This window comes from Nipponia nippon, unplaced genomic scaffold (genome assembly GCF_047370975.1).
Source record: "Nipponia nippon isolate SJK-2023a ecotype South Korea unplaced genomic scaffold, ASM4737097v1 scaffold_9, whole genome shotgun sequence".
Lineage (NCBI taxonomy): Eukaryota > Metazoa > Chordata > Aves > Pelecaniformes > Threskiornithidae > Nipponia > Nipponia nippon.
In genome coordinates this window covers 8,325,975-8,351,753 of record NW_028262413.1, presented here as the reverse complement: position 1 = coordinate 8,351,753, position 25,779 = coordinate 8,325,975, and the positions used below count along the sequence as shown (strand labels likewise).

General features: G+C 44.5%; 1 protein-coding gene across 27 annotated transcripts in view; it reads left to right on the top strand.

Annotated features, from left to right (window-relative positions):
• Positions 1 to 25,779, top strand: part of MAGI1 (membrane associated guanylate kinase, WW and PDZ domain containing 1) — a 359,795-nt gene that overhangs the window by 299,076 nt on the left and 34,940 nt on the right. For all 27 annotated transcript variants that reach the window (XM_087743432.1, XM_087743431.1, XM_087743416.1 and 24 more), the window contains 3 exons: positions 3,282 to 3,464; positions 4,557 to 5,177; positions 21,426 to 21,457. In XM_087743432.1, the coding sequence (XP_087599558.1) occupies positions 3,282 to 3,464; positions 4,557 to 5,177; positions 21,426 to 21,457 (836 nt within the window). The remainder of the gene's footprint in view (positions 1 to 3,281; positions 3,465 to 4,556; positions 5,178 to 21,425; positions 21,458 to 25,779) is intronic.

The window sequence follows — 25,779 nt, the reverse complement described above, 5'->3', positions numbered from 1 at the left end:
ATCTAGTGGAGAGATTTCTTTCTGTTCCCATAGGTCAACATTCCCTCCCAAAAAGCAGCAAAAAAATCTCACCATGTTGCTGTAATTTAGACACAGACATGCATTAACATGGCCATGTTCTAGTTTGAGAGCCAAAGCCAATGTCACCCCATGTCTGCATTCATGGGCAGGTAGAGTTTCAAGTTAACGTAGTTTAAGAGCCCTGGAAACTGGTCAGCGTGTTTGGGAGCTGTGATGTGCATAGGTTGTCGGCACTGTTTGGCAGGACCTTGGCTTTGGAGTGACATCTGCGCAGCCAGGTTCTGGTATTGCCATGGATGAGTCTGGCTTGCGGCTTTATGGGTTTTCCTTTTTCTGTGCTTTGAATCCAAATGAAAATTTGGGGGAGGGGGGAGGAGTAGGAGCTTGGGGGAACACCAGAAGAGGGAGATCCTCTGCCATTCGGAGAGCTTGGCAGAGCTACCAGGCCTCCATGCTGAATCTGACTTTCTGTAGTAATAGAGGGCGAAGAGGCACCAATGCCTTGGCCACGTTTTAGGGACAAATTACATTGTGTTTCTGAAAAATCTGTGCTGAAGCTCCTGGGAAGCTCTGCATGAGGAGGGAATGATAATAGGCCCAAATACTGCAGGCCTACTTTGATTGAAGTTGTACATGTGTACAAGTACTTTGGGCTACTACAGCCTTATTTATTAGTGTCAATGGTCTGTGTATAGCCAACTGCTCACAGACCAGTCACTTGTCTTAAATAACTAACCAGACAGGACATGAATTGTTCCTGAATTTGCAGCGTGAGCAGAAACATTGCCAGATCAGGTTGCCAGCAAGGGCAGAGCGTTCTACTTGTACCTGTTGCAGTACAAGTGCTCTCGGTTACAAGTGGTTGTAAGTAGGCTTCATCTTTGGCTACATTTAAATTGCGTAGCAAGCGAATGGTATTGCCCCCGTCTGCAGGAGCCAGAGACTGGGAAAGGTGAGAGAGGGGGAAGCTGGCTGGAGCATGTCATCCTGACATTGCTGGGAGCAGCCCGGGGGAGGCTGGCCCCGGGAGCTGGGCAATACTCCCGTGCTCTGCGGGTCAGCCGTGGTTTCCGAACATGAGCCTGGCAGGGGTGCTGCTGTCCCGGGCTGCCTTTCCTACCGTGAAGAGCCAGGTAGCAGCAGATCAGCCCTTCCAAAACAGACGTGCAAAATTTAACAGTATCCAAAGACCCCAGCGCATTTCTGAGGTGTATTAGGGTACGTTAGAGTAATCCAGTCTTGCAGCAAGGAAAAACGCGGAAGATCTGGGGATGGTACCCTGACCACCAGGCGCCTGGGGTTAGGCATTTCATCAGAGTGCCCCAAAACAGCTGGTCTTCCTTGGGGAGACATCTGTGAATGCCACCTCTGCCTTTTACACCGTCAGGCTGAAGCGAGGGCTGCCCAAGTGTCCATGCATGGCAATGCAAAGGACCCGTCATGCAGGGGATGACGTTAAAAGCCTCACTCAGTTCTCTACCCACTCCCGACTGCCAGCCACAAAATTTTGCAGTAACGTTACAGGAGAGCATTAGCCTGTCTCAGCACCACCCTGAGTGACATGTCCTGGTACCCGCTGATGACTCTTCCTCTCTTTCATTCCTTCCTCTTCCTTTCTCAGTGCTGCTCCCTCTTCTCCCGCTCCCCATTTGCAGCAGCTGTTTCCAGCTTCCCTGTCCCCCTGCCCTGTGCCTAGGGGTTTCCGTCTCTCCCACTGATGGCACTGCTAGCGGGGACGTGGGCACAAGGACTCCTTGTTGCGCCCCTGGCACCACTTCCCAGCTGGGGTTTTATAGATACACTCATTTAAAATGTGGTCCCCTCCCAGATGCTGCAGGTGGGATATAGCCTGTGGTGCTGCTATCCTGTTAGTACAGGGCAAGTTCACCCTGTATTTGTAGGCAGGTGCCAGCAAGCTGTGTTAGTCCTGCTTGTCTTTTGAACCAGAAATCAGCACAGGACCAAGTCCCACTGCACGCTGCCTCTCAGCTATGTTTGTTACCTGAGACGCTGGGTTGCACTTTGATAGTCAGGGCTTTTTTGCAGCTTGGGGTCTGAGCAGAGCATCTGCCCGTGATGTGCAGGATTACCGTGTTCCTGTGCTGCACTTCAAAGGCAGAAGACTGCAAGTCCTCACACTGCCCCCTCATGAATAATCTTCAAATGTACTTTTTTTCCCCCAGTCAAAGGCTTACAAGTCTCAAATCCCCTCATTCTCCCTCAAGGCCTCCTTTCTGAACAGAGGCCCACGGCAATGCTGCCGAAGTTTTTGAAAGTATGCCAGCTCTCCTGGCTGCGATACACACTGCTGATCCTGGAGCTGTCACCAGAGGGCTTAGTGGCACAGTCTTTTCCCCTCTAAGCATTAAAAACAATTAAAAGTGCAAAGGTGTTTAGTGTTGGCACTGTGAAGTACAGCAACTGTGTTTCCTTTTCTGAGCCTGTGCAACATGCTTTGCAAGGATACGCTTTTGTCTTTGGAGCACCTCGTTCCCTCTTAACCATGCTCCCAGAGAGCATTAACAGCCCTCCAGCACAGCCGCTCCAGTCCTGGGCCGCTCTTTGATCCGTACTTCACAACAGCACTGTTTCATCCACAACAGGCAAGGAGCAGAAAGGAAAGAGAAAAGACTTCAAACAGTGTCTGAAGAACAACCATCAGCGCCCTCCCCTCTTTCACCGGAGGAGGTCACAGGGTGGTAGCGATGGTGGGGCGGAGGGGGGCATGCTAAAGGGTTACTCAGTGTCCTGCCACAGCTCAGAAGTTGCTTTTTGCTCGGTGGGTTGGGAGAAAGCCAAGTGGTAAAAAACATACTGATATTCCTTTCTGCAGAAATTCTTGCTGCAGACTCCTTCTGTAGGAGGCCTTTGTGCTGCCCCTGTCCCATCCTTCCTGGGATGGATATAATCACCTCAAGATGGACAGAAGACACATATCTAAGCCAGCATTGCCAGCTTTAATATATTCCGTTCCTTAACGCAGCATGTTTTCCCCTTTGTAGCCTTGGGACTTTGGTGTGCACAACCACAGCTAACAAAGCACCAGGTACTAGGGGTTTTGCTCACTCTTTTTACTGCATGATTGGATCCAAGGAGACAGGTGGAGTGCGATGAGGTGAGAGGATGCTGGAGTGAAGTTCAGTCCCATCCCAGCACACTGCTGTGTTTGTCCGTGTACTTGTTAGAGCGGGGAGGGGCAGAGAAAAAACAGATCAAACACTGCCTGCCTGTTTATAGATTTTTCCAAACTTCCTACACAGGAAAACCTTTTTTTACACGAAACCCTTCTGAGTTGAAAGGGAAGTTCATCCACACCAAGCTAAGGAAAAGCAGCAGGGGTTTTGGCTTCACCGTCGTTGGAGGGGATGAGCCAGATGAATTTCTCCAAATCAAAAGTTTGGTGCTTGACGGCCCCGCAGCACTGGATGGCAAAATGGAAACAGGTACCGATGCTTTAAATCAAAATCACCACCACCACTTTGGTTTATGTTTTTACAGCTGGTTTTATGTGCAATTCATAAAGAACTTTAGTCCCCATCCCTTTTTTGGGGAAAGGCATTCAGCTTTCCCATCTGCAAGCAAGGAAGTGAGATACATTGAGGGATATGTTCAAATCTTATAGCAAGGCACTTCACATGCTGGAAATTCACTTCAGGTGTCAAAATATCTTGCTGGGGGCTCTGCCAGCTCCTGCTCTCCCCACGCTGACCTGCGGTGAGGAGCCAGCGGTCGTAGGGTCCCGCGTCAGGCTGCGGGTTACTGCGCCCTGCTGTGGCGATGGCTGTGGTATTTTTGTAGGGCTGCATCACTGTGTGTTTTGTATCTGCCATGCCGCTCACCCCCTCTCCAAAGTTACTCCCAGGGAGTGGGAAGAAGAGTGGGCTGGTTTCCCTATGTGGAGGCACCAAGGGCCAACTTGTTTTGCCAGAGATTAGGCCCAGCATGATGAAATCCCTGTTAGGGTTCACCTGAGGTCACAACTCCTCACTTGCAAGTGGAGCACCACAGCACTAAACATCCTTGTGTTGCAGCCTCAGTGTTAAAAAATGAATCATAACTTAATCAATACCTAGATTTCAAGCCGAAGTGTGTCTGAGACATGACATGTGGCACCGTATTTGAGCAGTTGGTATTTGAGAGCCTTCTGTTATAGCTCTCATGTGCTCTCAGTTTTGTTTCTATCATATGTCAGTGTAGCACAGTGTGTAACAGAGAGAGCCCGGCTTCGAAATAACTGTTAAATGGGCCATATACCATCATTTGAATTTATTAATTTTTTGCGTGAGGCAATTCCATTTTCACTTTCAGAAACGTTTATGTACATAAAGGCTTTACGCAGTGAATCTGTTGTGTACAGGTAGTTCTTGCTTCCCCAAGTGTCACCGCTCCTTTTCCTTGCAAAGGTACTTAAATGCTACTGTATACCTGCGAGTGGTACCTGTGGATGCTGCAGATCAGCTTGCAAGCTCTAGTCCTCACCTTCCTGGGGTGCACAAAACGTATATGTTTGGTATCTCTGTCTGTGTCCTCTGCAGGGGACGTCATCGTCAGCGTGAACGATACCTGTGTGCTGGGGCACACTCACGCTCAAGTTGTGAAAATCTTCCAGTCCATCCCCATCGGTGCCAGCGTGGACCTCGAACTGTGCCGAGGCTACCCCCTGCCCTTTGATCCTGATGATCCCAACACGAGCCTGGTTACATCTGTGGCAATTTTGGACAAAGAGCCGATCATTGTGAATGGCCAGGAAAATTATGACTCCCCAGCAAGCCACAGTAGTAAAACAGGGAAAGTAAATGGCACAAAGGAAGCAAGACCCAGCAGCCCGGCTGAGGTCTCTTCCAACGGACCCCATGGTTACCCCAATGACACGGTCTCTTTGGCATCTTCGATAGCAACACAACCTGAACTCATAACTGTGCATATAGTGAAAGGGCCTATGGGCTTTGGGTTTACTATAGCAGACAGTCCCGGTGGGGGCGGCCAAAGAGTGAAACAAATCGTGGACAGCCCGCGGTGCCGCGGCCTGAAGGAGGGCGATCTTATAGTCGAAGTCAACAAGAAGAATGTGCAGAGCCTCACTCACAACCAGGTGGTGGATATGCTGATTGAATGTCCTAAGGGAAGCGAAGTCACGTTGCTGGTGCAGCGAGGAGGTAAGTCTTTGAAACTGCTTTAAAATATTTCTTCTTGAAAGTTAAAAAAAATGCATGTCATGAAAGACCTGCTCTCCTAAGCTTCTCTGTAGGAGTGGTTTATGTCCTGAGGTGTAGGAACTGCCCCAAGTTGGCAGTTGTCAGATCACATAGATGGTTAAAATTATTTATTGTTTGATGCTGCACTGGGGGGAATTTGCACGTAGTTCCCACACGCACGTGCGCTACGCGGGTCTTCTGGTAATGCACAAAAGGGTGGCATGGTTACACCTTTACTTCCATGACAAACCCTGATTTCATGCTCGTAAAAATTATTTTAAATAGAACGTGGACATTTCTTGAGCTGTTTCGGGAGATGGAAGAGGCTGGTAATATGTTATGTCATATGCAGTGTTCAAAATCAGATATCCAATGACTTTTCACCGTGGAAGGGTTACACTTGGGATACAGTTGGAAGTGGAGGAGAGAGTTTAAACTTCTCCAAGTTGTAAGCAATTGAAATGTTATTTCTGGACATGTTTATTTGCCGAGGAATCGGGAGCTGAGCTCATTTTTGGTTGCATTGCTGAGAGGCCACCAGCAGGTACAAAAAACCAGCCTACAGGCAGTACGTCTGCAGCCCACATGGGAGCACTGGGAGCGTGGGTGGTAGGTAACCTGTCCGTGGGGTCAGTCCATCCACAGGAGCTCTTTCCCTGTACGTAGTAAGTGTGAAGTAATCTGAGGTAGCACACTCAAGCTTGCAGGGGAAATCCATGTCAGCTCTTGAGTGCAAAGTCAAGAGCAGAGGGGTCAGCTCTCCCTCTCTCTGCTCTGGCATTGGCAGCGGGGATCTGAGAGGGGCAAAGCCCCGGCCCCGCTCTGCCCCCTTTCCCATGCAGTGGTTTTTATGGACAACACGCACGTTGGTGCTCAGCGCCTCGCATGCTGCAGAGACAGAGTTAAGCTGACAAGGAGGTGCTGGACGCAGCCCCCAGCCAGCCCTGGGAGGAGTGTTTGATATAAAAGTACTTTTCTGATGCCTCTTCTAAAGTGTTTTGATTGTAGTAAGTTAGCCACAAAAGCCAGTCCGTTTTAATGGGGGACAAGCTGCCTTCTAAATTTGCAACTCTGGTTTGTTGTTTTTAAAGACCTATTTCAAGGAATTGAGGAGATTAATTCTGCAATTAATAGTAGCTCTGGGGAAAGCACTGCCTTTATTATACTCCCTCCTTTCCAAGTGCTTCCCATGTTTTTGTGTTTTGATAGTAAATGAAAAAGTAGAGAACAGAATATATTAAGAATTCTCCAATTTTCGAAGTGTGAGTTCCTTAAGGACTTTCAATACTAGAGAGGTTTAAAAAATGCACTGCGTTCTCATGATTAATATATGTATTATGAAGAAAATGTGGTTGGAAGAAAAATAGCAGCTATTATTAATCCTCCTGGAGAGCGTATATATATCTGTTAACACCATACATTAATTATTTGAATTGTGGCTGGCATTTAATAATCCTCCTTATGCCTTGAAGGCATAATGAAAAGATTTGATGAGGAAATAAAAGCATAGTTTTAATAAGATAGTAAATAGTTCCGTGGTAGTCTTGCTGAATCTCACTCATCTTTTTTTATTTAATTGAGATACTAACCACATGTTGAGCATTTGCTATCACCTTCCTAGATAGATACTATATCATTCCCCTTGAACTGCCTCCCTCCCTCCTTCAAGGTCCTGACATTTCCATCTCAGCATAGAGCACTTGCAATTCCAAATTTCACGCTCCCGTGGTACAGGACTCAGAAACTGTGGTGGCCCTGGATCCACGGTTGGTCACTGAAACACGTTTTTCTTCACGTCCAGAAGGCGGCTGGACCAAAAGGCACACAAACCGTGGCACAGAAGCCAAGCAGAGTACGGACAGCGATCGTAGCCCCAGCATCAAAAACAGTCAGGTTTCTTTAAAGCTTGTAAGATGGAGCTGGCTAAAATGCACCTGGCACTCAGCGCTGCTGCACTTGTGTCCTTTCTCCCGTAACTTTGCCTCGTGTTACCCCCGCCAAGTCTTTTATCAGAAGTACCATCCCCAGACAAGGTGCCGCTGTTTATTTTGGTCCGATTACAGAAATGTATTTGGCTCTGGTGTCTGACAAGCTCCTTCAGGGCTCTTGAAGCAGTTCTTTAGCTTCACTGTCAGTTGTCCTTTCCTCCTCCTCCCTCTGGTGTCCGGTGAAGAAAATGCTCAGATGCTGTCAGGCATCCTTGCATTAGCCTAATATTTGCATTCAGTCAGGCTTTGCGTGAAGCATCCCTGCAACACTAAGGCTGGTGTTCAGAGCTGTCGAAAGGATTTGTCAGAAGTGATTACTAATCAGGCAGAAAAATATCAGAAAGAGATGTGTAATATATGGGAAAAGCTCTGCCTGCTCCAAGCTACTGGTGCACTCCCAACAGCGAGGTTTAATTGTTAAAATGCAAACCCACAGCTGCTGAGAGCACCCTGTAAAATATTTACTGTAAAGTGTATTCAGCTGAAGCGCTGGCTTATGGGAGGGGGTGAGTCCTGCCGTTGCCTTTGAGCGAGGAACAGAAGGGTGGTTTCAGGAGGGGTGAAGCTGAAATGCCCCCTCAGTGTGCTCGGTTGCTCATGTGTCACCTGAAAATCATTTGCAGGACTCGTACAAGATCAGGGCAGGGGGATAAATACATTAAGAGAGGAACGATGTCAGGTCATTGAGATTGTGCTTTCCAGAAGCCCCACAGAAAACTTACCTGATCTATGTTCTGGTTTATTTTTTATTTTCCCCTTCCTCCTCCCCTCGCTAGGCCTTAATTGTATTATTGCTGTTGTTTTCCTATTTCACCTATACATAGTGCTGGATAAAACTCACTGAGCACATCTCATGGTTTGGACTTCAGCACTTGAGGGGTTCAGGCAGGATGAACTCTGAGCAGAGGCAGGGGGCAGAGGAGCGAATCGGGCTGTACGCAAGACCAGATCGGGAAAGCTGCTTTTGCTTAGCAAAATGAATGGACAGAGAGGACAAAATTAGTGTCTCTAACTATTAGGTAGGAGAGACAGGAGATACTTAAACAGAAGAGAGATCTTGGCTGAAGAACAACTGGGCGTTGTTCGGCTGTGAGTAATTTAAACTGTAAATAAGAAGAAAGTGCCAACCCATTAGAGCTTGTAAATCAAACCGGAGGAGGCGTAAAGCCTTTGCGGCCTGAAGGTGAAGTCAGCACCTTTGAAGGGGATATGACATGGTGCCTGCAACAGCGGAGGAGATGCTTGATAACCCAGCAGGACCATTCAGGGGCTGGATACGTGAAAGTAAACCAGTGCTACTGGTTACAAAATGCAGAATTAAGCATATGTTTTTGTCCCTGCACTGCACAATGTGATTACACCTTTCAGTAATTTTAAAGAATTATTGTTAATAAGGCCACAAAAGGCACACCTTTATTTTGAATATTTGTAGCTGAAAAGGTTCTTTTAACCTTGTACCTACAAAGTACATAAAGTACTTTTCTCAAAAAAAAAAAAGGCAAAGGTAATAATATTTGCCACTTGAAATCCATTTGTCATTGAAGTCTTGTCTACGCACAGTAATCGACTGAAATAAGCAATTCTCAAATACCTCTCCATTTTGCACAGATTCTATTAATAATAAAAGAAACATTTTGTCAGAATAATTTCCCTGCTTCCCAAGGGACTTTTATTGTGGGAGTTGTGTCTGTGCTGGGGCGGGTGGGGGGCTGTTTCAGAGCAAGTTATTCTGCAAAGATACCATGCTGTATTTTTTGGAGTCACTAAGATCTTACATTTGCCTCAGTGAGAACATTTGTGCATCTTATTGATGTATTTTGTGAGTTACCTCAGGTTAAAGAGGATTATTTTTTTCCTTTTTTTTCCCTTTTTTTTTAACATCAGTCTCCAGGTCATCCAAAAATTTTGTGATTAGTTTGTGTTCAGTTATAAGAATTATGCTGAGCAGTTTTCATGCAGGTTTGAATGGACAGTTTCCCTTCAAAGCTTTCACAGTTAGTGCTCACTAGCATCTTTATTCACCAGAAGGTCGAAAGTAGCATAAACCTTGAGCCTGATCTACGTAATCCCCTTGAAGATGTGTTCCCACTTTGCTCCAGATCAAAGTAAAAGCATGCAGGTGAAATGTCACTCACATGTCATGTGCAAATCAGTGGAGTTTCTAATAGCTTTCCCTAGTGCCAAATTCACATTAAACTGGGGAATGGAAATCCATCTTCTGAAAAATATAAGATATATATGCTAGAGTTTCAAAACTAAATGTATTTTGTGGGAAGAAGAACCAATGCAACATTACCTGTCTAAATGCCTGTCAGTGGGTGCCTGGGTCTTACCTCCATGTAAAAGCAAAGCCCATAGTAAATTCCCTGCTCGTGGTTCCATTGAATGGAAGGTGTTTGTGGGGAGCGATGAGGTAGGTGGAAGTGGGGAGAGGCCTGTGCCAACAGTCCTGTTCATTTGGTCCTTGACTCAGTGGTCTTAAGAAGGTCCTTGTGATACATAAAACTACAACAAAGATTTGCAGCAATGGAACAAAATGACAAAGCTCTAAAACAATAAACCTATTAAGCCTCCTTAGCTAGATGGGCCTTCCCTTGCTGTTCCGGTGATGCTCTTGGCACGTGAGGGTAATTAACCTCCAACACTTTCCACAGAGAAGAGTTGATCCTCCTTCTTCTGCTGAAAATGCATGCTAGAGTCAACTGCCCTGGACTTGAAGGCTCTTTCTGTAGCCTAAGATGGAAGGACATCTTTTTTCTCTATTTATCTTGTGTCCATGCCATTGAAACATTGCATAGTAATATAAAGATGTGGGTCTTTTTCTTTACGCTGCTTGCTGCAGCTTCAGGCTCCCCACAGCTGGGGTAGAGAGAGTTACAAGATCCTTTAGACACAGTGGGAAAACTTTACAAGCAATACATCATAACAACTTATAATTGCAAGCACATTATAACAGTATAATTGAAAGCAGATTGCTCTTTGCGATCCAGAGTGTCAAAATACAATGCTCAGGTATAAACGAGCAGGGGCATTGAGCATTAAATGTCTGAGCTGAGTGAAATCCATTACCACTGCAGGTTTCAGATGACATCTCCTCACTACCCGATCCTTTCTGCCCCACCACAAACGCCTGCCAGTCTGAATTTTGTAATCACAAATATTGTATTTGTACTTGTTTATCGAGATCCTCTCCCCCCATGGAAATGAAATTTTCCCTTCCTGTCCTTACCAGAAGTGTTGGAAATGGATCATTTAGTGGTAAGTGCCAAACAAAAAAAAGAGCAATATCTCACAGTGTTGGAATTAGAGCTCCTTTTCAGATGCTATCCCTAATGATGTAAAACCATGGTAATTAGAGCTGCAATCAGCTATTCAGTGCAGACTTGAACTCTTTTGAACAAGCCACTCACTTCTGTTTGCCCTTTAGGCTTGCAGCGAAGAGCGAGTTGAAAGTCATGCCACTTAAGCATCTAGCTGCCAGAAAATTTCAAACTGTCTTAGCAGCTGCTGAATTAGAGAAAAAGTGAGTACAAACTACATTTAGGACAAAAATCACAACCTGGGAATCATCTGACCGTTACCACAGAGCGTGTTTGCCTGTGCCAAAGCTTCTGGAAAGGGAAGAAAAGTTCACCATTTCCAGCAGTGTTTTCAGTTCCTAATACAGAGGGAGCAGAGCATTATGCTGAGGTCTTTGTCCCGTGTTTGGATCCGTAGGAACCTCCCTGAACCCAATCTGACTGAGCATGGAGCTGCCGGTACCGATCATCATGCAAGCCACCTTTATGGCTGGTCTTCTTTCTCTACTCCCCAGCCTACCACGTTGTGGCAGCTTCTTCCCTCACCCAGAGCAGGAGCAGAGCTAATTCCTCTCTGCCATCTGATGTGCTCAACTGACCTCTACATTTTTTGAAAATCTCATTTCAAGTCACCTCTTTTTTCCTTGCCTTACGTTCTGTCAACCACCACCAGCTACCAAAGCTCCCAGTACCTTCTGCTCAGGTATCTCCCATCAAACCGGTTTGTTGCATCTCTCAGCAATTTGTCTCTCAGTATAGGTTATTTTGAGCTGTACACTGAAACATATCTGATATTGTAGCACAAATAATACCATCCAGAAATCACAGGTGGGGGGATATTTTTGATAGCTCATAGGCACCCCTCACTAGTTAGTAAATTATATTGAAAAAATCAGAATCATAGTATGCTTGAAGAAATACATGTCCATGTGTAATGACAGGATTTATTTTTTGAGTTCATTACTTTGTATTCCAGGGTTATTACTTTGTAATTCCAGAGTTATGGATTTCCTGATTAAATTGGGAATCTCATTTGGCATTTAAAAATCTGTCTTCAATTGTTTCCTCTTTTTATTTTTGTTACTATTTCCTTTAAAGAGATTTGCATGGGAAGAAGGGAATCAGATTACTAAAGTTTGTAAATTGGTCTACAAACTGCATTAGAAATGAAATGAAATGTTTTTAAAATGTTTTGCAATGTTACTTTTCCATTTTCTGAAAATAGACAATACTAGCAAAAATACGTTGCTAAAACTTAGGACTTTTGTGCAGAGAAGGAGCAGGTCTGGGGGAACCTTTAGTTGGGAGTAGCTGCGTCTTTTTTATCCCAAACCACCACGTCACTCTTTGTTACTCTCTTCTCTCTGTTAAGTGGAATTATATCCTAAAAAGGCCAAAAAAAGCTGATGAGACCTTAAAGCAAGTTTAATGTCATGTTTACTATTCTCTTACAGCCTTATTCTGATTAGGGACTGGTATATCAAGGAGCAGATACAAAAATCAGTTGAAGTCAGGAAAAGATGAAATAAAGGAAATGTTACACATGTTGATATTTTTAATAAGAAGTTTGAAGTTCATACCCCTTATTAGAATTGCTTATGTGCATGTATTTTAATCCACTGTGCAAGTTCATTTTCCTCTAAACAGCTCCAGAGTGTTAGATACGCCTTTTTGGGGCAACGCTGTGTATTGTTATGCAGCACCATACACTGATCACTGGTAATTGGTTTTGTAAAGCAAGCTAGCAGGAACTTGTTTTCTCTTTGTGATAAAAATAAGCCGAACTTAACATTTAAAAGCAGGTCGTCTTATAAATAATGTAATATTTTGGGATTACGCAGTGTTTTTCTCCTTCAAAGTGCTTAACAAGTGTTAATCTTAGTGACATTAGCAGTTTGTTTCTGATGATCTGAATTTGCAAGGTTTGGGATACCTGCTTGCCAAAAACATGAAAGGGGAAATTTGGGTGCTGCTGAAGTCCATGGCAAGGCTCCCATTAGACTCCAGGAAGCAGCAGGGTTTCACCAAGGTTTTGGATGCCTACAAATGCCTGCAGCCACAAAGGGTAATTGTCGGTAGCTTGTTCAGACACCAAATAGTTTGATATGCGTTACTAATGTTCATACAAATCGTGCATTTATAGTATCTAATTAGTTAGCGTTACCAGGTCGTGCTGGAGTTTCTCAGTGCAAGGCATCCAGTTGAAATAGTAAGCAACAAATTCAGATATGAACCTCAAAAAGCCCAAGTGCTTAAAAATCCTACGTTAAGCTCCCGAAATTCCAGATATAAAAATACCATATTGGAGTTCTTTCTGCCTTTTTATTTCAAGCCTCTAGTATTCGTATTCGTATCCAATTGCCTTTTCTAAACCCTGGGAGGCTAAGAAACTCCAAAGCAAGCACCTTGTCATATGAGCACCTGATTCCAAAACCAACAGCTTTATAATATTACAGTTCTGATAATAAAGGAGAATTGGCATCGCTGGTATGTGGACGTTTTAATTGCCTGCAGAATTTCCAGCTCTTGCTGGTGTGATAGATGAAAAGTGATGACACTAATCTGTTAGTCATTTGAGGCACAAGTGTTTTCCCCTCAGCTACCCTTCATTAACTCCATTTGCACTGATTCTCTTCTAGAAATGAGTAAGCAAATGAAGAGATGCCTGTGAAATCTTCTTTTTGGGTCAACATTAGTTTTACATCAGTTGCCCTGCATTTTTGTGGCAGCGTGGCCTATCTATGCTATAGGTTGTGTCCCCCAGATATATGTGTCATCTGAGCTGCAGAGTCGCTTGGAAGGGTAAAGCAGGATGGAACAGTTGCTGATTCATTGCTTGGCATTTTGTTACGCATTTTGCATTAATTTCAAGGGCTGAGATAATTTCCTAAAGTTTTGAGATATTTCACGAAGCGTGCCTTAAGGGCAGGAGGAAACCTGTACTTTAATTATTGAGGAGGTGAACAATTAACGTATTTGGAATAACGAAATAATGTCAGTTTTGCATGATCTTGCGTGCTGACAGCACGATAGAGGTGGTGTGCACGTTATGTGCACGAGTGCCTTTCTGTGGCAGGGAATCTAGATCTGCTTTAAAATCAGTAAGAAAACCAAAGCATTTGCTGAATGTTGGAAGAAAAAAATGTCTGAAATCTTCCCATCAGGATGTTTTATTGCATGAACCACCTTATCTTGCAGAAAGCAGTAGGCTCTTAGATGAGAACAAAACAGGAGGTTGCTTAGCAAATGAAAGATGAGAGCTCTGAAATTCTTCCTAAAGGCTTTTTTCTCTCCCTAGCTTGAGGTTTTGAAAGTTGGCTTTTTTTTTTCCCCCTTATGTTTTGATTTGGTTTTGGTATTAAATGCTGAAGTGGTATCAGTTTGAGCAACTCAAACCCACACAGTGTTGGTTTATATCAAATGTGATGTGATGTAACACAAGGTGGCACAGCAGAACCTAATACTATGCATTAGATAAGGCAGATTTAGCTAGAGATGTGCCTCCCACATCTTCATCGGGATTTGCACAGCAGGAAATGGAGCAGACTTGGAGCTCTGCAGCAAGGAGGGGTTTATTCCGCCCAGTTTTTCCTCCTACCCTTACATACCGCCTGTGTGGCATTTTGGTGTGCATGTACTTGTAAATAACGCGTTTTTATCAGCCACGTTGCAGGTAGATGTGGTGGCTGCTGCCTTGATTTGGCATTATAATAACCAGCCATAACAGAATTAATGAGGTATCAGAAATCCAAGAAAGGTCTTTGTTTATCACTGTAATTAAATATATTTGGAGAGTCATTAAAAGCAATAGCAGGTGGGCAAAACTGAGGAAGAAGGATGGCTTTGGAATGGACTAGTCAATGGTTTTGTTCTGAGACAGATTGTTTTTAAATACCTGTCCTCATGTCTCTAAGTCTCTCTATTCTGAATTCAATTTTTTTTTCCCATTCTGCATTGGGATTTTATGTTTATTCATTTTCACATTTATTTTTGCTTGGTCCGATGGGCTTATTTTTGTGATGGTGATAGTAATTAGGACTATACCAGCTTTAAGACCCTTTTAAAGCCATCTCTTTTGTGCCCGAAGACCTGCAATGTACCACGAGTTGGACTTGAGAAGTTGGCAGGGCTTGTAGACCAGACCGATTTGGTAGAGGAGGCTGAGCTTCAGGGAGGTGCCGCAGCTGGCTGAGGATGCTGGGGCAGGTCAGGGCCCTGTGGCTGAGGGCCCATGAAGGTAATTTGGTAGGAATGTGGCAGGTGAGTATCAGTCCCCAGAAGTTTTGTCTCCATCCTTATCCTTAAGGGTTAGTTTCTGGGATGTACAGTTACATACTTGGAAGTATAGAGTTACTGATTTATTTTAATAGAAAACTGTATTTTAAATATAATAAAGTTATATTTGGTGAAAACATCTGCAAAACCATTGTCCTCTAGTAAAGATTTTCTGTCTTAGCATTGCATGTGTGCAGGTGCACCCCCCAGGTCTGAATCTGACTAAGCATTCCGTAAGTATTAGCTTATTATTAAGGGATGTTATTTATTAATAGCAACATCAAACTAATGCCAAGAGGGCCCTCCCTATCTGTAGGCATCCCCTTTGTGCAGGCTGCTCTCCAAATCTGAAATACAAGAATCTCTGTAAGCCACACAGGTTTGAGTGTGTGGATTTACACCTTGTAACAGTGCCATGATAAGTCTGAAGACAAACACCCTCACTGAGCAGGATAAATACAGATGTGACAATAGCAAACTATGATTTCTCCTCTACCAGTGTCCTCCGTGCTGAGCTTGGAGTGGCACACGACATTGGCCTTGAGATGCTGCTGCCCTTCGGTACCCACATGGCCATGCCACAGGACAGCCATCTGAGGAGAGGGGGTTTGGGACTGGACATCTTCAAAATTGCAGCATGCCCAAAAAACTGGGAGATGTCCTCTAGAAATAAATCTTGCAGGTCATGGATTTTGTGGGCTTGTGGAAAAGGGTAGGTACCTTCGTGCATATCCACATATGTATGCTTATGTCTATGAAAAAGAAATATATAATACATGTGTACACACACACATATCTATGTAAAAAGAGCATGGGGGCTTCTAATTCCTTTCCAGTTCTGGTGTTTACCTTTTCAAATTTGCGAGGTTTCAGAAATTTAATGTCTATGTACATATTTGTTTAAATATTAACAGAGATTTTCATCTAAGCATATGACTCCAACAGGTCGAGCTTTAGGAAGAACTCTTCATTTAATGAGCTTCCAAATGAAAATGTTAGAACTGCTGACATGCTTTCAACCATAGGTTAGATGGGTAATTGTCACACTAATTCTCAATCTCTTTATTATCTTACTGTCTTGGCATTACCATATGTATCTTACTACATAGTTAAATTTATATTTTTGTAGTAATTAAATGGATTTTATTAGCCTCTATCTTCTTTATCGCTTCTAAAATCAGTTCTGATTTGAGATGCTGAAAATATGACTGAGACTTCAGTTAGGAGGAATTCTTTAGCATCCTGACCAAGAATGAGTAATTGAGTCTAATGCAATTTAGCATCTTTAGAGCACCTAGAACTGAAATTCTTGTTAATAGCAATAATATGCTATGCCTCATTATGTTTTTTTGCCAGTGCCAGTGGGTTAATAATGCCTAAGATGGTCTCTTCACAACATCGCTTTTTGAACATTAGCATTAGAAATGTGGCATTTTTCACTGTATTTGGTAGTTACCAAACTTGATTTACGGCAGAGCTATATTCCTGCGGTGTAAATTATTCTGTCGCTTAACGCTTGTATTGCATAGCTAATTTTTTTGCTAGAGCAGTGACACTCTTGTTATGCAAATCACGATGATGAGCAGAAAAGTTGGGCAGGGACAAGGCAGGGGTTTTCTTCTTGGTGGTGCCTCTTATGGCTGTGTGCAGGCTTGCCTCTCTTGCTGCAGATTGCTCTGGTATGTTTTCTTGTTCTTTCTCCAGTCTGGAAAAGATCAAGTTCCATCTATTTTTTTAGATAGTATTTGTCCTTTATTAGAAATTCTTGGGCAATGGATTATAGAGAGTCAAGGGGATTGCTTTGTCACCACCAACCTTCCCTCCCCTGTCCCCTGACGGCACTAATGGCCATTAACGTTAATTATTTAGAGTTCCTTGTTTTTCACACAGAAAGCAGCGATCAATGTGCAGTGGCCGGTATATGGTTGTGTACCCCCTGACTCTCCAGTACTTTACCCCTTATCTTTCGAAGTGTCTCTTTTCTTTGATACAGCCTTTGGTTTTTATTCGGCACAGTGTAAGCAGCACTATTTAGAAAGCTTGTTATTTTTATTTTTTTCCAGGCAGGAACATTTTCTCTGTAAATGCTAACCTTGTGACACAGTCTGAAATATTTCTTTTCTTGTGTTTTTATTCATCTCCTGCTAATTTTCAGCTGTTGTGCATTCTGGGCTGCAGACCACGTGATGGCGAAAGCAAATGGGTAACCTTTTCACCTAGGCTCACCTATGGCTTTTTTTTGCTGTTGGGTATGGATGGTCCACAGGGTGTCCTGGTTGGAAGTGTTAAGCAATCATGAGAAGTAAAGATCTAGACACAGTCGTTCTTTCCTTTCATGTGCAAGAACACCCCGAAACTGAAAAACGTTGAGCAGTAGCCACAGACGTAAGCAATAAATAAGGTGGTACATCTGGCTTCTAGACTGGCTCTTAGCAATTTCAAGCACTGTTGTCCTGTGGGTGGATTTTGCAAACCGGTACTGAATTGTTCCAACTTCAGTTGAAATCCCATGTAAATATATACTTTTTTTTTTTTTTTTTTTGTGGTGGAGGGAGAAGCGTTCACACCAACTGGCCTTCACATAACCAAGCTGTTTGGATGGGTTGACTGGATGACTCCTGCGGTGCCTAGAGACAGGTCTTCCTTATGATTCAAGTTTTGATCATTTTGATCCGCTATGTCTAAAACACAGGGCTGTAGAACAGGGCGTGATGTGTCCGGTGTCCTTCTAGGTAGTTTTTGAGCACTTGTGGCCTTCTGAGCTCACACCAGAGTCAGGTCCAGGCTATGGTATGGATTTGTAGTCACACATTGCATTCTGTATACGCTTAGCAAAACAGAATTTGCCATGTGTCATGCTCTTCCCATGTTACTTTGGTCACATAAAGACAAAAGAGTTGAGAAGATGTTCCTGTAAAAATTGAGGACCACTGCATGTTAGAAACAGCGATACTTGGGGTCATGGTTTTGTCCCATGGGTTATTCCATTAACTCATCGTAGGTAGAGTCAGGGAACTTACAGCTTCCCAGCTCCAAAAGTTTTGCCACACAAGACTACAAAATTAACACGTGCCAAATAATATGAAATAACCTGGGTTGTGGCCTTACTTCATGAACTGCATCACTCACAACACAATACAGTGTCACGCAACAGAAACACTGCTCCTGATGGGTAATGGCATTAAGAGTGCTGAAGTCATGGTACAAAACTTGCTTAATGATTTCCATTTTTTCCCCTATGTTACAAAACGTAGTTGAGCAGATGGATGCAGCCAGCTGTACACAGAGCTTTAGGGAGTACTGGGGAGAAAAGAGAGAGGTTTTTGTTAAGATAAATGTAATAATCTCTGTGATAATTAGTTTAATTTATATCCCTGCATCTGAGTCATTTTTGACTAACCTTGTATGAAGCCTTTCTTGCCTTGCTGACGAGTCTGTGAATTTAGTTTGATTACAATCCCTTTTTTTGTGCTTGCGGATTGCTCACTGATCACTGATATTTTTCATTAAACAGTTGCTTTATTACATTGTTATTTAGAGGGGAGTAATTTGTGCTTTCTAATTAATTTAATTCCAGGCACATTTAGTAAGTAGCTACAATGAGCCCATTCAAGGGGTTTTAGGTCATATTGACATTGTTTACCAGATGTGCTCGTTTGTTTTAAAACACTGTTAACTCTGTGATGACAACAGTCCCGTTCGGTTGCGTGACTCTTCCACCGTCCCTAATCTGCACCTCCAAAACCCCCCAAAATCAGAAGATGCATTTCAAGTACTAGTGAGAGATGTCCATAGGCATTACATCAGAGAGGGATTATATTGCAAACAGTGTTGATATAAACTGTTGTTATTCCATTATCAGATTTGAGGGCTTCTCTTAGCCAGGCTTGTGAATGCCATTACTCTGACCACTAAAAAACTGGACAATGCCAAAGAGATGAAAACTGGGTGTTAAGTCCACGCTTGGCGCATTTACCTCTGACAAACTTTCAGTGAGGCTTCGGGAGAGAACGGGGCAGCTGGGAGGATGAGCATACCAAGGGAGACATGGCATGAGCAGTGGCCTGAGCACTGATGGGACGTGGTTAATGTAATCAAAAGGTGAATGTTGTAATTCCTAGTTGTCACCATCCCAAACTCATAGGCGTGGGCAGTTGGTTTTGCCAGAAGCTTTTTGGTAAAGCTCAGCGTTTTCTTGCTAGTGATGCTCCCAGGATTTGGGGGTTATTCAAGCGCTTCGTGTTCATGGCTGTTAAATGCTGTATCCATTCCATCATCTGAGCATGAAAACTACATATTATACCTATTATTTGCTCATTTGGCCTGCTGCGTCAAGAACTGGAGTTTTACAATGAGACCCTAATTAGATGAATAAATAACATTTTTACAGGAAAATGTACAGACAGGTTATTCCCCTGACTAGAAGCTTGTCCCATGAAAAACTACCAACATTTGTTAACGTGTTCTGCAGTCGCTTATTTTAGTAAAAAGTCAATTACTGCTTGTTCTGCAGCAAAGTCTGGCACAGAGCAGTGACACTGTAAGATTCATCAGCCTCTGAAGGACCCGCCAAACAATGGCCTTGATGTGTTTTCCATTATTTTTCAACCCTTTTCCATCTTTTTTGGATTGGAACAGCCAAAATTAATGACATACTTTGAAGGAAGGGTTTGTTCAGTAGATCATACTTGGTAAATTTTAACGTTTAATGCTTGTGATGCAATAAATTGAATTCTGGTACAATTTGAACCAACAGCCCAGCTGCATCTCAGCTTTATTTTTTGCGTGGAACATTTAAATTGCTGTAATACCTTTTCTGGCTCATGTTGGTCCGTTAAGGGTGCGTGCCTGCGTGCACGAGGATCTGTTCTACCTATTGATTTAATAGGAAAGAGCATCCCTTGGAAAGGGAGAGTAAACGTGTGTGCATGCATGTGGAAGGAGAGAGAGAGAGAGGGAGAATCTCTATCTGTGTGTTTATCTCTGTGATAAATGATGCCTGTTAAAAATGTGACTTGCCATGAACATTATTAGTGCTTTTCTCTTCAAGTGGATTATACAAACGCAGTCACCGTCAGCAGAAATGAAGCTGCAGTCTTGATTGTTTAGTTCAAACAGTTTTGATGTTTCATTGTCCCTCGATCAATGGGTGCCTGGAGGGGTATCAGCTATCGGCTGGGAGTGCATGAGTGACGTGCAGAGCACAGGTATTCCTCAAAAGCTGCAAATATTTCATTTAAAATACTCATTACAGTTTGCATCCCAGTCTGTGAGCAGGCAGCAAAGTGAGCTCTGTTTATCATTTTTAATTGCGGATCTTCCCTATTCAGAGCTAACATCTCCCAAATTACCTTAAAATGAGCTTCTTCCTAGACAGATTTGTAATTCACTTGCATCACTTATTTTATTCTCTGTGTAAAAGTTAGACGAGGGCATGGGTTTTAGCACAAACAAAATACATAAAGTAGAAAACATAATGCGGCATAAATGCCACATAAATCACCTCCTAAAGACAAAAGCAGATTTCAGACATCTGAATTACTGAGCACTTAATGTGGAGTGTAATCTTCTGGTTTGGTTTACGTTTGTTTTCTGGAGTGCCACAAAGAGCAAAATATGGGGAGTTCCCTCTCCTGCAACAGTGGAGGAAAAGTGATTTGCAAAATGCCCAGGAAAGAGCTTTGCCTGCGTTGTAGGTAAATCCCCTGGCCAAGCGTCTCCTTTGCTGCTGGGAATTGAGCTGTATGCAGAAGTAGTCAACAGAAATCCCACTTGAGTTCTCTTGCTCATCACAGAGCGGGTAACAGGCTGCTCCAAAATGCAAAATTGCCCTTGAAAAACCCTTCTCTGGTGCCCTCCCAGTTGTTTCTCCCTTTGCATCGACTGCAACCTGTGTAAGCCCCCCTTCTCCAAGCTCCCTAGCATCCCCCCCAAGGGTCAGGACATTTGCGGTGCTCTTTTCAAGCCTCAGGTCTCTGAAATTGTAACTAACAGATAAAATCTCTGGCTTCAAAGATTTACACTTAGGATGAACAGGAAGGAAAACGCGTGTTTTCTCAATAACACTCACATTTTTAGGGATAAAAGCTTATTCCTCCTCATGCTTTTGTTTTCCTTTGCCCAGCCCCCACCTCCCGGCTCAAGCCAATCCGCGTTTTCCTTTCAAAAATTGATTTCTAGAGAAATACTTTTTAAAAAATCAACCTGTTTCCCCTGCGCCGCCGCGATTGGTCCGATAAAATCGCCGAGCCGCTCGCGTCAAAAGGAAATAGCCTCGGCTTAATTGTCAGCTAAGTCTCCCGTAATCCAGGGGAGCATTTGAGATTCTGCCCAAGCGCCGGGTTTCGGCGACCGCTGAGGGCTGTGGGTTTCTCTCCCAGCCTCCCGGCTGCTGCAGCACAAGTCAGCATAGCTAATGCAGATAGAGCTCTCCCCCCGCTCCCTCTTCCCCGCTCCCGTCTCTCGCTCGCTCTCCCGCTCCCTGTGCTTTGATTCGATATGAACAGACTGGTAACTCCGATGCGAGACCGAAAGCTGACATAACTCTGCAGATGGCTACGTTCGGATGATACACCTAGGGATTTTTCTTTAAGGGAAGGTAACGTTTAGATGCTAATGTTTATTTTTCCCTTGTTGCCATTTTTCAGGACTGCCGGTCCCAAAGAAGAGCCCAAAGTCGGTAAGCACTTTTCAGCTACTATTTTTGTCTGTTTGTCTGCTTTGAAGGAGAAAGGCATGAGTTCGGTTTGTTTTCTTTGTGGGTCTTGATTGTTTTAAGTTGTCTTTCTGTTGCAACCATGATTACCTTGCACGGCTCCTGCTGCATGCGGAGATGAAAGAGGAATGCAGTACAGAAGAGGGACTTGTTTGCAAATAAAGCCTCAGGTTTACAGATCCTCTTCCCCAACAGATGAGCTTCTCTGTCGTTTAACTTACCAAAAAAAAAAAAAAAAAGCTATTGTTTCCTTTTGGAAAGATGGGAGGCTCCACCTTCTTGCCAGATAGCAATTCCTGTCGGGTGCTCATAGGCACCAACCTTTTCCATTAACTCCCTGAGTTTTCTTGAGTACCCTCGGCTGAATTATTAACAGAACGGCGAGCATGCACCTTGTTGAGAGAGACAAAGCATGAACGGAGCATGATTATGGTTCCCGGGGAATACGGTTAGCCGTCCGAGTGCTGCTCTGGAGGCGTTTTCATACCGAGCAGGGGTGTGCTGCAGGTGTGAGATTTCTTATTTTTTAAAAAAACCCAACAGGACAGCATTTACTTGTCCCTTCTGATCGTATTTCCACGTAAAGCTGTTACCTGGATGACATGTTAGCTAATAGCATGGAAGCTGTGATCTAAAGTATCATTAAAGCTCTATACACGATATTGTGGAAGAAATCAATGTGCTATTTGTATGCAACAAAGAGAAATGGTTTATTTTTAAAGGAAATGGAATACTTAAAGCCTTAAAGTTTCCAGTTATCTGTTGAGAGGGAAAGGAAAAAAGAGAATTCTCTCCCGGTAGCTTTGGGGAAGCAGAGCAAGTGAGGTCTTTGCCGTGTTGTAAGACGGTGCGAAACTTCACCAACAGTCCCCCACGGGTGCCAAAAGCTGCAGCTGGGCGCAGCCTGCCTCGCTGCAAACCTGGGCAAGAGGTTTATGAAGGGGCTGAGCAGAAGGCTCCTGCTTTTAATACGAGTTCTCTGTTCATCCAAAAAGAAAGCCCTGAAATAATTAATGTGATTCTGATGGCTTAGGGCAGCGCTGATTAAAGTCACGTGAGGCCAGGCCTCTACCATTGTCAGCTCGCATTAATGTGAGGCAGAAATGTGGGGTGTGCTCCCTCGCAGATCACAGGCACGTCAGACCCTGCGCGCTCACTTCTGTCATACGCTGAAATTATTTCAGCCTTCGGTAAAACAGAAGCAAGTGTGTAAAATACGGACGCGTCTGGCACGTTTCTTTTCTCTGCCTGCACTTTTTTTCCCAGTCGGAGCAGGAGCGGCTGCACTTGATCCAGACTCCGACTCCTGTCATTAAACCAGCCCCGATCAATGAGTCTCAGTCTGTTCAAAGCGTGGAGGCTCCCGCTTTGCCACACGCACATTCAGCATCAGGTAGAGGGGGATCCTGCTGTGTCAGACACCTCTCTGGTCGGCAGTGATGCACCGTGAAAATCTGAGCAGCATCTAAATCCATGTCGGGATAATCCTGCTTCGGTGAACAAAGAGACTGCTTGCAAACAAGTGCAGCCCTGCAACAGCAGATTTCTCCCTACTATTTGCTTTGAGGAGCCGGTCAGCCCTGGGAAAGCAGTCCCATTCCCTTGCATGCGTCTCCCAGACCCCTCTCATGTTGCTTTAGGATCCCTCCAGTAATTGTTACTATGGCCCTAGGCGGTGCTGTTGCCTCTAAAGCGCAGGATTCACAAAAACCAGAGCCTCCTATTCCCCCTGCCTGCACACCGGATCATTTGCATCAGCAATTAGCAGCGATGTTTTACACCGCTGCATTGTGCGGTTTTAATGACCGACCGCTCCTCGGAGGGGCAGAGCAGAGCCCGTCGGAGCCAGCACAGCCGCTCCTTCATTCCCAGGCATCGGTGACGTGCACAGATTGAGCAGGGAAACCTGGAGCAAAGTGCCTGGGGGCAGCCGTATGCAGAGAAGGAAACTGTCCTGGGGCAGTCTGTGATGGATTTACACCAACACCAGAGCTTGTGTGTCCAAGGTGATGGTCAAAAGCGTAGAAGCAGTGGTATTGCTTAACACTTTTCTTCCTTGATTTAACTAAACCAGGGCTGGTGCTTGGCTGTGAGGTGAGGGGATCCCGGCCTTCTTGGCCCTGAAGATTCCCACTTGCTCTTGTCCTGGCAGGGGCTATCCTGGCGGGGATGCCGTCTCCCTGCGCCCTGCCCCGGCATTTCCCAGGGATGGTTTGCTGCACTTGCAGCCATTGGGTGAATGTGGGTGCTGCCGGCGGAGCTGTGCGCCCGCAGGCTGTCCCCAGTGCCGCAGGGCTGGCTATGGGGCTTGGGCAGAAGAGGATGGAGACCTGAGCTCGTGTTTTCCCCGCTCCCTTTGCCCAACGCAGAGGCAATGTTTTCCAGCATTCCTTGATTAATAGATTAGCTGCAGTTAAACGACAGCGTACATCCAGGACAGGAGCAGTTGGCCCAAACTTAACTTGTGCTCCTTTTTTGTTTCTTCTGCTGCATTGGGGAAAACACGAGCTCAGGTCTCCATCCTCTTCTGCTTCACTCAGCACAGTGACGAGCCCTCTCTTCTTGCCTCGTATCCTTTCCCAGAGCCTGGACACACACCCAACTTCCTGCCAATGGCTGTCTCTTTCTCAAACAAGCCCTATTTTTAGCTATCAGCTCCAATCCCGTATTCCTGAAAGGCCGACTTTAGGCTGTTGGATACCTCCCGGCTGGGAGGAGGTGTTTTAGGCCCTTGGAGAGGTTTGTTAGGTCTGGGGCTGTGACACCATCTGGGAATGTTTTTCTGCCTTGAGCTCAGTTTTCCTGGGCTGTATTTTTCAGCCTGTGTGTATCTTCTGATGAGCTTTGCTCTTTTTCTCAGTTTTTAAGAAGAGTTTTCAACCTTGATGGAAGAGTGAAAAAAAAAAAATTTTGCAGCCATACGTGGGACTGGGCACTTCCAAGTCCTTTCTTCCCCTTTTCCCCCCACCAAGGATATGCTCACAGCAGCTCTCTGTGTTGCTTGTTTTCAGTTTCCCATTGATTCTTCTTCAGATTAAAATGGATAATATTTTTGTATTGACCATCTAGGAATATACATTTTCAGTGTGCAAGTTCTCTAATATAGCAATTTCCCCTGCAATTATCCAGGTATAATATGCATGAAAACAAACTTTTTTTTTCTTTTTTTTTTTCCTCCCGTGTTGCTTGCATCAAAGTACTCCACAAGGGGGCAAAGATTCCCATTTGCAGCTCAGTTTCCTATCGCTGCCAGGACCAGCTTCTCCAAAATGCTCTAGAGCACAAAATCTGCAGCTACATCATCAGAAGACAGGATCAGTGCAAGAGGAAGGAATTGCTAAACTCTTCCAAAAATCTAATTTTTCTTTTGGGTGTAAATAAATACGCTGTCAGCATAGCTGAACTGTGGCCAGAAATGCAATTCCTGTGCACAGCCTGTCCCTGACAAGAGGCTAGCCCCGTATTTCAGGTGGATAGGCAGCACCTGGGGCTCTGCTGATGTCCTGTCCTTGTCAGGAGGAGAAGTAGGTTCCATAGCACGAGTGTTTGTACAACACATCCCTCTTCATTCAGAGACCATTTCCCCAGCCTCCACCTTGAAATGCAGTGGGAGGAAACCACAGCAACTCTTCTCTGTTGCAGTTTAATGCCTGGAGAATCCCCTGCCAAAAAGCTTTGGTGTCCGTTCGTGCCGCAGGACATGCTCCCTGCCTCCGTCGCCTCTTCTGCTGCGGGTTTCTCTCTGCCTGACACAGACATACACAACTGCTGCTAATAATTAGCGTCCCCTCTCTGCCTGCAGCCACCTCTCAGCCATGTCATGGGCCTCAGTTGTTTTAGCAGTCACTGTACAAAGTAACATTTAATTACTCTTTCATCCATCATGAATGACAAACTGGTCTCTGCTATGTGGGTATCTGTAGCATTTTCCAGGCACTTGGAGACTTTTGTAAGCAGTTTTCCTCCTGTCTCCTTTTGAAGCACAACAGCTTCAAGCTCCCTAGCTCGCGTCACCTTTGCTGTTTTCTTCTCTTCCCATAATCGGAGGACGATGTAGTGCTCAGCGTGGGCTCACTCAGCCTCTCTGCTGAGGGAGAAGCTGCCTTTCAGGTCAGCAAATGGAGTGCCTGTGGCTGAAAATGGGATTGCACAGTAGAGGGAAGAAATCCTGGAAGGCTGATGTATGCCCAAACCGTGACCGCTGCTGCCCCCTCTTCTGCAGCAATTGCCCCCACAGCTGCACCTGGAAATCTGAGGCACGCTGACATTCCTATTAACCTCAACTA